The sequence below is a fragment of the Apostichopus japonicus genome, chromosome 16 (assembly GCF_037975245.1).
Source record: "Apostichopus japonicus isolate 1M-3 chromosome 16, ASM3797524v1, whole genome shotgun sequence".
NCBI lineage: Eukaryota > Metazoa > Echinodermata > Holothuroidea > Aspidochirotida > Stichopodidae > Apostichopus > Apostichopus japonicus.
In genome coordinates this window covers 31652587-31666253 of record NC_092576.1, presented here as the reverse complement: position 1 = coordinate 31666253, position 13667 = coordinate 31652587, and the positions used below count along the sequence as shown (strand labels likewise).

The window sequence follows — 13667 nt, the reverse complement described above, 5'->3', positions numbered from 1 at the left end:
GTCCAAAATATGTCTTTGACCCAATAACAATTTCAAGGAACAGAGTGTTATTTATCATATCCCTTAACTTCTATCAGTAAAAATGGATGATAGGAAATATGTGTTTCATTGTTGCAGTGTGGTTTCGCTTTAAGTCTTTCGAAGTAATCCTAAAATGGGGATATCTCTAAACCAAGGACCCTTTTTGTTTTGTTTATGTATAATTATGACTTCTCTCTTTACCTGTTAAGTTGAACATTGACTTAAGAAGAAAACTGTTATTATTAGTTCGTTCATCCTTTATATAAACAACTGGTATACCATGTAATGTTTGTCACAGTGTGCGGTAAACTGTGGGGTCATTTGCAGGAATAATATCATTTACAGTATTTTAAATACTTTAATATACTGTGCAGGGTTGTCACCACGCCAGATTAGCGCGATTCAGTGCAAAACGCAGCTTATCTGTAATTAACCCCGCTCCAAATAAAGGAACGCTACTTTCCCCGCACCCCAAATAAAGGAACGCAAATTCCCCTCGCTCGCTATTCACCACCGACACAATGGGAGTGAACCAATCGATACAACGCTATTCATAGCGTGGAGGTAGCGTAAACCGATCGCTTGTAACCAACACACGTTATATGCATCACAATTGTTTATTGTAAACTTCCAGAGTAGGCCTACGAGTACGAAGTTTACGAACTTTGACTGAAAGAAAGTTTTAAACGAGAATAGTGTCGTGTTGAAGGGCAAAACCTTTTTATACATGTTTATTTTATTCCCCGATATGTTCTGGTTACCAGAAGTAATAAAAAGCAAGAAGGAAACTTGGTGCCTTATCCTTTCGGGGTTACATATCATTTTTAGAAGTAACATTAGGCCTCGCGTTTTGTGTGGACTTAAGGCACATTAGGCTAGGAAGCGTTGCACTGAGTACTGTTCGAAAAACATGCATGTCGAGACAAGACTCGGTGCATTGGATACTGTTCGCTGTTTAGCTATGCATGTAGTGACGTTCCACTGCCAATCGTTTCTTGGCGATTTGCCAAGTTTAACTAAGAACAAGTGTTTCACGCACATTGTAAGAATGTTGTACAGTACTGTAGCATGCAAATCATCAGACGACAGCCTGCTGTACCAATGATTTCCCGCGTACACTGCCGTACAGGTAAAATGTGAATTCCTTTTTGGGGGGATTTAATGGTCATGCATACTAAATGAGAACAATGTGCATTTGGAACAATAACACTGGGGTGAGTGATGAGGGGCTCTAAATACAAAAAATACCAAAAAAGGTCCCAGGAAAATTCAGTGATCCACATGAAAAAACAAAGGTATCTCAGGAGAATTTTGAGGATCAAAACCCTTTCTAAATGCCAACATTTTGCATGTAGGCACCATCAGGATTTGAAAATGTTTCAAAAGGGGAGGGGGACACCCCCTCCCTTTATACCCCTCCCCCAGGATGCGGATCACTGTCACAAATTACCTGGCTCTAAAAATGGACTGGTGACAACCCTGATACTGTGCATAGTACTGCAATATACTGTGCATAATTTTCTAACGAAATCACATAACCCAACACATTTATGTAACACCTTCACTGTGACATAAAAATCGAATAGTGTCCAAAGGTATGTCGATTGTCAGAAACAAACAAAAAGCAGTAATGACGTGTAATTTTACATTTAGAGTAAGGTTCAGTATTGGATATCAAATTATAATATTCACCGTTCAACATATTCAACTGCATGGAACTACCTCCGACAAATAGTTAATGTTAATTTACGGTACTATGGTACTTTTACATCAAAACCAACCTGTTCTTTTTTACAGAAATTGACTTGCATGTACATAACAATGACAGCACATGCTACATCTTCCTGTTATTCTACTATTAACACATAATTGATATGTAGTACAACCGCGTGTTACGGTTACCGACTTACGTCATAGTTAGATGCGTTCTCCAGAAGCTGCATAGTACATCTCTGTAGTAACTGACTGTCATGACGTTGAATATATATATCTTTTGTACATCGTTTCCTGACTACATCTTCATTAACCTGGTAATATAATACAAAAATAATGTCAGTAGAACTGAATTACAATTACACTATGTATTATTTTGGTTTTAGTAGGCTTAGATCCTTAGTTTAAATGTATCAGACAGCATCTAATATCTCCGAACAGATTCTCTTAGCGAAAATTTGTGGAGTATTGGATATCAGAGAGAAGATATTCAATCGTTTAATGTAACCTTCATTTAGGACCCATTATGTTTAGATATTTATCATAGTTTACTTAAAATATGGTAAATCATATTTCATAATCTTTTTCCAAATGATTCATACAAATCAAAGTAAGCACAACAATAAACCGCAATATCAGAAAAATAAATACAAAGTATACCTTCCAAATACCGGATTGAAGATCAAGACTGCAGCCGTAGTTACTCCAGGACACTAAGATGACAGATATAAAAACTTGTGTTAGAGATTAAACAATGACATATGTAATACGAAAATATTCATCTACAGAAAACGATGTTAAAGTTTGAACGGATTAGATGTGTTTGTGGAACTGGCATAAAATTCATTTGTCTTTGTATGTATATACACACCAACACACCCCACGCACACACACGCATGTATATAGGAAGAGGAACACCGGATGCAGGTATATGACATATACATACCAAATATATAAATATCAACACACCATACAAATTCCACTTCACGACCGGTTTCATACTTTTGAGACTCATCAGGCGATGATAGGAATCGGACACCGGACCTTTGTGTCACAGACTGAAGTTCGTACCCATCAGTCACAGTGATTTTACTAGTGTGAATACGTATAATCTGGCTTTGTATAACTGACAATGGTGTATCACACAAGTGATATGTTTGCCTTTAAATTAGACAATAAACACAGAATTCTTACAATTACGAATGTGTAGCAACTTCCGTTACTATTATCCTAGTCACTGTGAGATATTTTCTTGTTTAAAGAAAAGGGATATTATAAACTAATGGCTAAAAAAACAGTATTTTCTCGGTGACAAGGACGAATATGAGAAGTCCTGATAAACTTAAATACTAAATATTCACTGACTAAATTTGAAGATATAGACATACCTTTAATATTTCTAGATTGCAGCTCTGCAGAAATTGACTCCGAGGAGAAGGTCAGAGGCAACAGACAGCCATCGAACCTTTTTAATAGAAACAAATAATAACGAGAGAAATGTTACAAATTAACACTGTAATCTAGCAGGAAACTATCATAACAACATATCTTTGTTAAACTTATTAAACATATCTATTGAAAAGGATTAAAAATAAGAATAGTTTTACAATAAATATCGCTTGGTTGTTATGAACCGTCAAGGGAATACAATTAAATATGCTTAGGTGGTTCCTTACAAAAATACAAGATAGCATTATGCAGGGGCTTACCAGTGCAATTTGTTATCAGTTTACATGTCTGCTTATCCTAGACTGAAGTAGATGAATGAGCTATAGAAGGTTTTTAATGGAAGAATGGATCGAATATCTCATACCTTACTAAATTACACATATTAAGAAAAACAATGTCCAACAGTAGCCATCATATTTCAAGAGATTGAACCAGCACCAAATAATTAACCTACAGGGAAGCATTGGAGTTGGTATAAGCTTCCTTTTTTATTGGGGGGGGGAGGGGTAAAGTTATATTTAACACCTAAATTTCTTTAAATTTATATGAAATCTTCCAATTTATTTTGTGTAACTTGTCATGTACACTGCATTTTAAAGTATCGTGTGATAAATCGCTTTACTTCTTTCTGGTCTTTACAGTAGTACTGTCTTTCTTCTCATTTATGTTTACCAGTCTATTGTAGGTTGTATTGTAAGTTTTTTGTAAGTTTTTGTAAGTCTATTGTAAGTTTTCTTCTCACTGTAAACAATGTGATTTTTTCTTCTTTTAAATCAACACGAATGGACATATACGTTTCCCAACGTTCTTGTTTCACATACTTCTTTAACAAAGAAGATGAAATATTTCGTTAGAAAATAAAATGTTGGATAGCTGATTGTCCGTGCCAAGACATTCGGAATCACAACCTTTCCATTCATGAGGAACATTTACCAAGGAGACTTGTTGTTTTTTTGCCTACAAATATATATGTACATGGTATTTCAAATAAAAAATAGCTTAGCCATACTCGATTTATCTCGTTAGGTTTTCAGCGAAAGAATCTAATTCATTGCAGTTTCATAAACTTAGACCAAAAGTATTTTTCTATGATTTAAATGGTTTAAGGCTCGCCCTAGTCCTCTGGAAACACTTTTACTTTTTCATTGCTTGGCAAACACAAACCTTTGCTATATTATAGCAATGCCAATCTACCTTATAGGAGAATATAAGGAATCACAACATCATCTTTACACAGTCCGTTGCAGACATTTTGTTTGTATAACAGGTATTAGGGAAATACATTTCGTCAACAGGGGGCATTAACAACAGAATGAATATTATATCGGGCTTCCATTGGCATCGGATTCGATGACTTGTTACTATACCGTTTCAGTTCATTGTGATATACGCGTTTCGTAAGCAATATAAATATCTTTATATGCAATATTTAATTTAAAATTGAGATTTAGATGAGGATGGTAATTATGTTTTGGGATTGGCATCATTTGTGTTTGAAAATGGTATGATCCGATTTGGCCCCAGCTAGTCAGGGCATTATGGATTGCATATCGATGTGATTAGCATAATGGTTTATTCAGTCGTCTTAAGAATCCCACCCACCCACCTACTTATTCTGCGGCAAAGTTTAATTCTGCTCTCCGCGAAGTTACTTACGCCATAGTTGTGGATCTGGCCATGACAATAATCCCTCGCAATGTTCTGTCGAGGCTACCGAACATTGCTAAAAGCTGCTTGTATATAAATATAGCCATAATCGTTTTAATAGAAACATATTTGACATTCTTATGTTATTGTATAGATTTTACATTTCTGATATTCTTAACATTTACATTTTTAAAATGAAATTATTTGGGAAAGGAAATTAAGTAACATGTTTGGTCATAATATATTAAACTTCTAGCGTTCCGGAAATGTCAAAGAGCAGTAACGCTTTAATTAACAACCATGAGAACCAACGAAGAAATCATGGTATTTCCAATCGTTATCCCCTTTAACACACTTTATTCGGCATCAGGGGTAATTTTGCTGTTTGATAAAATCTAACTTCCGCGACCTTGACACAAACTACTTTAATAATCTCATACACACCACACACATACATATAATCATATCGCACTTGCTGACAACAATACGCTTTGCAGCTATTTGAAGGTCGTTCAAGCAATTTAGTACGCCCAAAACCGATGACTCACGCAACCGACGATTACGTATAGTAACGAAGTTTCGATGGAAACCTGAACCTATCGTCGAAATATCTTTCATATTCACATATAGAAACACTTCATGCACTAGATTAGCTCGACATTTTGTGGGGAAATGAATGACAACTGCTTAGCCGAAACAGTCGTTGTTATTTCTCGAAATAATCCTAAAACGTTTTCCATTCCGACACGTATACCCTTAGAAGTGGCTCACAATTATATGTATTTTTGTAAATGTATTTATTTTAAGAATTTCTCACACTGTGGAAAATTATTGGGCACTTCATTGCCTAACATTTAGAGCCTACGTGACATAGCAATGTAGGTCAAGGCTTTTGGGTAAGCTGTTGATCTTCAATTTGCTGCAAGCGACAGACCCGAAGTGGCTTATATGTATTTTTTTTTTGTGATACACACCTGTTAACGAAATCGGTTAATGACTGGAAGAAAAATATGTGTATATCAACACAAATAGAATTTTTTTAAAAAGCACCAAGTATGTAATCAAATACCAATGGCACCGTCATTACAATGCATATCTATCGTGATATTCAGTTTTGTATATAGAAAGGCTATTAAACTCTGTTACACACATACTTTCTTCCCTCCATTAACCAATCGAGTTTGTAAATGTTTGATTTTAAGATACCATAAACATATCAACCAAAGTATATGTTACGTGTATCATAGTCACACTCTATTAACACCAGTCAATATTACATCTGTATATTCCAATAATTATAAACGTACAACTGATATGATACATTAGCCCATATACCAATACTAAATGAAATCGAATAATAACCGGAATACACTTGTAGATAATTTGTGTTGCTGTCTATTAATTGTGAAGTTATCCGTGTGATTGTAAGGATATTATACTCTCTAATGTGTTGTACAGATACGTGTCAATACGTTACTCATTGTAATACTTACTCTAGCTTCCTCAACATATGTGACTGTTGTACAAACATCAATATGTCAACAACCTCTGTCTCTGTCATTTCTCTTCCTCTCTCTGTATCTAGTACTACCTTTTTAACTGATGCAGGACATGACAGACGTAGCCCTGAATGTAGGATGACGTCACCATCATCAATCTTACTGAAGGACTGTTTCAGATACAGACAGGAGATGGGAATCTGAAGGAAGGAAAACCATTATATATGATAGTTTTAATCATACTTTGATTATGAGTTCCGTAAATACTATTCACTGATCGATACCGACTCTTAAGGTATGCTGATCTCTTTCAGTACTGATACGAGCCCTCATCACATCATTACGATGGAACGACTGTTTTTAAACTGAGCCATTTTGAGAAGATACCAGAATTTGGGAGAATGTAAGACATTTTGTAAACGTTATAGTCTAGCTCGCAAGCTGGCATATCACAATAACACATAATAATATACAATTTGTATCAAAAACGTGATTTTCCTATTATATCCAACTAATAAAGTTATATCCCCAAAACGGCTGATGGGCCCCGTTACTGCCTCAGTTTTTCAGCTCAGAACAAATGCGCCCATAAGCCAGTGGCGCCAATTTCCGTAATATATTCGAAGCTTTAGACCGGCCGGTTCGAAACTGACACGATAAAATTGTAAACGCTATTTTAAATAAGATGGAATAATTTAGTTATATAAGTATACATTTTCCTTGAGTACAAGTTTAGGATACATGTCATGTATATATAGATGTACAAACACATAAGTAGATGTATCTCTTCATGGCCATTTTGTTTTCTGAGACTGGCTCCAATGACTAGCTGAGCAAGTGTTCTTTGCAAAAAAATCCAACAAAAGCAATAACACCAAAACAACAAAAGCAACAACAATAGCAACAATAACAACAATAACAAAACAATAACAAGAGCATCAATGCCGCAGTATCTCAATACTGGAAGTTTTAATTTCGATTCGTAATTTCAAATCTTTGCTCTGTCTCTACAATTATCAATATCAATCATGGTACAACAAATATATAACTTGCATTTATGCTACTTTGCCACGAATAGTCTCTGCAGATTACACTTTATCCTGCTAGTGTTGCCTTTAGTGCTCATTGCCTGTTTGTCGAAAGAACGACGTTGCAAGGTTTAGCAATGTCATAGAATATTCAAGAACTTGTTTTTTATGTGGTATCCTTCATCTTGGGTCAGTCTCTGTTGGACTTTTTGGTCATATAGTTTGACGTCAATGACAACGGCCAAATTAGAAGAGGCGAACAACTCGACCATATTCTAGATGCCCGCCTTGAGAAAGCTAGGCCTATCGACCTACTGTATGTTACTGTAGACTGTAGTGGTGACTACCATCAAAACTGTGTCTACTTCCAAGTATCAAAACAACCCACGTTTTTCCATCTCAATTTTTCTGACATGGAGATTTCATGGATTTATGACTTGGAAAAAATAATGTAAAAGAAGAAGTTTTTATTTGAAAGTGATGGGTGGCCTCCTCCTCCCCTAATAGCCACCCCAGTTCCTCTCCATTTTAGTATTTTATTTTAATTCTTTGTACATTTGATGTCAAACATCACAGGTTCAAAAGAAAGCTAAACATACTTCTTATAACCTTATACATCTTATATCCTTATAAATAAAACATAACCTTATACAATTTTTATAGTCTTATAAAAGTTGTGATGCTATCGCCGGCTCCTCTTTCATACGTACCCATCAAACAAACTTACCCTGGTCCTTTCTAGGAAAAGCTGTCTGAACACCAGTACAATGCTAATGTGGCTATCACTGAAAGCCTTATAGGCCTATATATATTTTTTAAATGCACTAGGCCTAGGCCGAAGTAGCCTTCAGCAGTACAACAATGTGTATACGCAATTATACAAAAATACATGAAGGGCAATCAAACAAACTTATCATGGCCCTTGCTCTGAAAAACTACCTGAACACCAGTACAATCCTTAAATGGATATTACTAAAACGAAGGCCTAATATAAATTAAATGCACTGCAGTACACAATGTGTATATGTAATTTAGCATGCAATACACTACACCTCGCATACCTAACTACAGTACAGAAAATTGGTCGCGAGGGTAGCCATTTTCGTATATCTAACATGTAGCTGTCATGAGTCATAGCCAATCTGCTACAAACCAGACTTGGAGGCGGGGCTTAATCATCAAAGAGACCTTTTTACTAAAAGTAGGGGCGGCAGCTCAGTGTTGTTTTAAGAAAGAAAAATCATTTAAACATCAAATAACGCAAATAAAAGCCATAAAATTATTCATACCTACCTGTAAACAACAAATGGAAGTTTAAAATGTTAATAAAATATATAATACATAGGACCCTATCTTAGACGATACCACTGTTGAAAGACAATTCTATTCTATTCTCTTTCATAATACATAAAACCGCAGTAATATGTCACGTGCCCATAATAAACCATAGACATCGAATAATCATTCACAAATGAGCAGGGAAACATGGGCAAAAGCTCCCTACAAACAAGTTTTGGAGCGTGTGCAAAAAAGGTCTGCGACAACTGTGTTTCAGCCCGATTTGGACATAAATCGGTGAAAAAGACATAGAATGAGATACAATTCTGGAATAAACAAAAATAGTAACTTTTGTTGGTCTATATGATATATTCTTGCTCTGGAAATTCCAGAGAAAAAGACTTTGTATGAAGACGCTGAAAATTTTTTAAGAGAAGAGAGAGTCCCACTTACTGTTACAATATCTCTATACATGTAATGTATTGAGATAACAACAACAAAACAATAGCAATAACACTAGCAACAAAAGCAATTTGCACAAAAAATCCAATAAAAGCAATAACTTGCTTCATAGCTCTGCATACCAAAACATTTAGGAAGATATTTCCCATTGGGTGATTACACTGTTATATGCTGGTAGTGCAAGGGTTGACACCCAGGGCACTCAATACACACAAACACATACTGTAAATCTTTAAGTTTTTACCACAGCAAAAACTGAACCATGCTATAAATCGGTAGCATGTGCTATTAGGACTACAGTAAGAAGTGATGATATGTGTAATTATGTTGATATATACAAATGTATATGCCAATTTAGCACTTGTATGCAAGGAAACATATTGCAAGTATACATGCTCTGTATTCTAGTCATTTTTAGTAAATTATAGTGCGTAGTCAATTAGTGAACTTAAAAAAGAGTATTTTAACGGTAGATTACCTGCAGTCGGGACACCTGAGCTAAGACGTAATATAACAACAGTTTGTGAATAACGGCTCTATGTTTTAAACAAGTACATTCAGACCACGATTACAGGTCTTTGTAATTCTAATATGTCAATATGTCTAGCAACCTACATGGTTAATTAGACATAATCTGTGCATAATTTTCAAACGAAATCACATAACCCAACACATTTATGTAACTCCTTCACTGTGACATGCAAATGAACAGTGTCCAAAGGTATGTCGATTGAAACAAACAAACAAAAAGCAGTAATGACGTGTAATTTGACATTTAGAGAAAGGTCAAGTATTAGATATCAAATAATATTCACCGTTCAACTACGTTCAACATATTCAACTGCATTGAACTATTATACAACGACAAATAGTTAATGTTAATTTACTGTGCTATGATAATTTTACATCCGAACCAACCTGTTCTTTTTTAAAGAAATTGACTTGCATGTACATAACGATGTAAGCACATGCTACATAATGTCTTCCTGTTATTCTACTAATAACACATAATTGACATGTAATACAACCGCGTGTTACGGTTACCGACTTACGCCATAGTTAGATGCGTTCTCCAGGAGCTGCATAGTACGTCTCTGTTGCAACTCACTGTGATAGCCTCGAATATATATATCTTTTGTACATAGTTTCCTGACTACATCTTCATTAATCTGGTAATATAATACAAAAATGTCAGTAGAACTGAATTACAACACTATGTATTAGTTTGGTTTTAGTAGGCTTAGATCCTTAGTTTGAATGTATAAGACAGCATCTAATATCTCCCCACAGATTCTCTTAGCAAACATTTCTCGAGTGAAGGATATCAGAGAGAAAATATTCAATCGATTAATGAAATTATTTAGGACCCATTATTTTGAGATATTTATGATAGTTTTCTTAAATTATGGTAAACACAAAAGTTTAATTAAACTGAGTCTCGGAGACGATTGTGATTATTTTGTGACGTAGTAGTACCGCTGTGTAATATGTACACACAAAGATATCACAATGTTCATTGCCTTTAAATTATACTTGAGCAGAAATATTATGTTTTACTTTAAATAAAAGTATTGCTTACAATGTCAGGCGGCACTCTAAGGAATTTAAAACTCAATACATACCATGCCACAACACTGTTGTTACAGTCATTTCTATCACCTGACTTCTTTCAATTGGTAATGTTGTATTTAAAATCAGGGTATTTTGCCGACATTTTTGGTCTATCTTTATAATTTACAAAATTTTAGAGCGGATGAGGTCATGACAAACTTAATTAATGAATCCGTCCATTTATTTTGTGTTATCAGTGAAGGAGACTATACATGTCAGCCCACAGCTGAATAACGTGTCCCTATTGACGTGTACATGACTGTGTTCCCTGTAATTCCTGTTATTTCTGCAATATGTGGTACACGTAATGACAGTTCATTGTGATGTTATTTCCTGTGTATACGGTAATGGATTAATGTGTGTTATACTATGACAAGTTTAAGAATGTCAACATTCCCAAATTTGTTGGTCATTAAATATAGTATCTACACTGGGCTTAGTTTATTTAAGCGAGCTATTCAGATTCCAAATTAGTCAATGTCGGTATCATATCACACCTGTTAACACCAAAGCTGTTATAAAACCGCTATATTGATGAGACAGGGTTGGTTGTTATTCATATTTTGTTCTGTAAATTTATTTCAACGAGCGCCTTTTTTTTCAGTTTAAGCCGCTTAATTTGTTTGGTCGTCAAATTATACTACTCTGCCGGTATAACGTAAATAAAAGTACAATTTATCAAACTAAGACGCCTTTCCAGGTTTTTTCATAAAATGAATTTTCAATCAGGTATGAATAGTATTCTAACAAGAAATTGTGGCATGAAGAAAAGTTATCATTGCTTTTGCTCGCCTGTAATTTTTCTAAAATAATTTTTAAATAATGTATTTCTATAATCATTTCAAAATAAAGGAAATACTGGTCAACGTTATCTTCAACCGTCTTTGCACGGTCTCTGAAAACCGTCTTTGCACGGTGTTTAAGATATGAACATGGATGCTTACTAGCAGTGTACGTACATGCAGGGAACACTTTCGCTTGTAAACCATATATATTGTAGCAAGAATGTTGTTGAATGGAATGCTTGTATAAATGACTTGATGTGTTTCTCAAATATCACTATGTATTGATTATGTACCATCACCAATTCATGTCCCCAGAAGATAATTTCCGTCGGAACCTGAGCAAAGTATACCCGTCATGTATTGCACATATTTACATCGTGTATATATGAAAATGGTTTTGTTGTTATACCAATATTCAACACTCGGCTATATTCCAATCCGTGTTTGAATATTTGGTCAAATTACTATGTATATGGAATCTTTTTTTGCTCCTTTTTGTACGATAAAATTTGCTTATAGTGAGAGTTGGCTATATCAAAGGTTGACTTAGAAAACCCGGGGCTCTTGTAAATGATACATCATTGCATGTTTTAACACGAGCATTAGTATAAAAAGGGAGATTGATGACATGTAATTGACTTACTCTTTGTAAAATGTAATAATATTAATGCTAATGACAATCTTCTGAGCTTGTTTTGCCTGACATTTACAGATAACAATATTTCACTTGGCATATGAAACAATGTAAATATTTCTGACTATTATCAACAGTATATCCCAATTTCAAATTAAATATTTTACATTCCACCATTGTTTCAGCGGGAGCGATAAATTGAGTTGACAAGTTGAAATCAAATATTCCATAATCTTTTTTTCCAAATGGTTCATACGTATCAAATAAACACAACAATAAACCACACTAGTAGAAAAATATATACAAAGTATACCTTCCAAATACCGGATTGAAGATCCAGACTGTAGCCGTAGTTACTCCAGAACACTAAGATGATAGAAATGTAAACTCGTGTAAGAGATTGAACAATGACACATATAGTACGAAAATATTTATTTACAGAAAAAGATGTTAAAACAAGTGAAGTAATAGGAATTACATGTGTTTGTGGAACTGACATGAAATTCATTCTTCCTTATATGTATACAATATACACACCCACACACCTCCTCGAACACACACGCATGTATGAATGAAGAGGAACACCGGATGCATGTGTATGACAGATACATACCAAATATATAAATATCAAATATCAACACACCAGAAAAATCCCACTGAACGACCAGTTTCGTAATCTTGGAACTCATCAGGCGATGGTGGGAATCGGACACCGGACCTTTGTGTCACAGACTGAAGTTCTAGCCCATCGGTCACAGTGATTTTACTTGTGTGAATGCGTATAAACTGGCTTTGTGTAACTGTCAATGGTGTATCACATAACTGTTATGATCATACAGAGTGCACAAGGGGCGTTGCTTTTGAATCAGACAATGAACACAGAATTCTTACATTTACGAATGGGTAGCAACTTCCGTTACTATTATCCTAGTCACTGTGAGACATTTTCTAATTTAAATAAAAAACGATATGATAAACTAACAGCTAAAACAAACAGGATTTTCTCGGTGACAAGGACGAATGTGAGGAGTCCTCATAAACTTAAATAATTAATAAACACTGACTAAATTTGAAGACATGGACATACCTTTAATGTTTCTAGATTGCAGCTCTGCAAGAATTGACTCTGAAGAGAAGGCAAGAGGCAACAGACAGCCATCGAACCTTTTAAGCAGAAATAAAGAATTACAAGCAAAATGTTACAAATTGACAGGGTAATCTAGCGGGAAAACTATTATAACAAAATATCTTCGTTAAACTAATTGAACATATCTATTGAAAGGGATTAAAAATAAGAATAGTTTTACAATTAATAACACTTGGTTATTATGAGCAGTAGAATCTCTCTACTAACAGTGGTTATTATGAACAGTACGTTGTGGAGGCCTTACATGTGCTGTACTCTGTGGGCTACCCTGCGGTTACAAACATAAGCCAGGCCGACGGCATTTACGATGGATTGACAATCTAACTGAAAGGTCCGGCCGTTCTGAAGCCCAGCTACTCGAAGATGGCAGGCACCGGATTAACATTATAAAAG

The 13667-nt window shown here is 35.0% G+C and overlaps 2 protein-coding genes across 2 annotated transcripts in view; one reads left to right on the top strand and one right to left on the bottom strand.

Annotated features, from left to right (window-relative positions):
* The window catches only part of LOC139982518 (uncharacterized), a 105644-nt gene that overhangs the window by 14459 nt on the left and 77518 nt on the right, over positions 1-13667 (bottom strand). The window contains exons 25-31 of the mRNA XM_071995411.1: positions 13215-13291; positions 12441-12493; positions 10150-10266; positions 6324-6529; positions 3123-3199; positions 2395-2447; positions 1932-2048 (exon numbers count right to left, since the gene is read on the bottom strand). Coding sequence (XP_071851512.1) covers positions 1932-2048; positions 2395-2447; positions 3123-3199; positions 6324-6529; positions 10150-10266; positions 12441-12493; positions 13215-13291 — 700 coding nt within the window. The remainder of the gene's footprint in view (positions 1-1931; positions 2049-2394; positions 2448-3122; positions 3200-6323; positions 6530-10149; positions 10267-12440; positions 12494-13214; positions 13292-13667) is intronic.
* The window catches only part of LOC139982139 (uncharacterized), a 272671-nt gene that overhangs the window by 206385 nt on the left and 52619 nt on the right, over positions 1-13667 (top strand). The gene's annotated exons all lie outside the window — the stretch shown is intronic.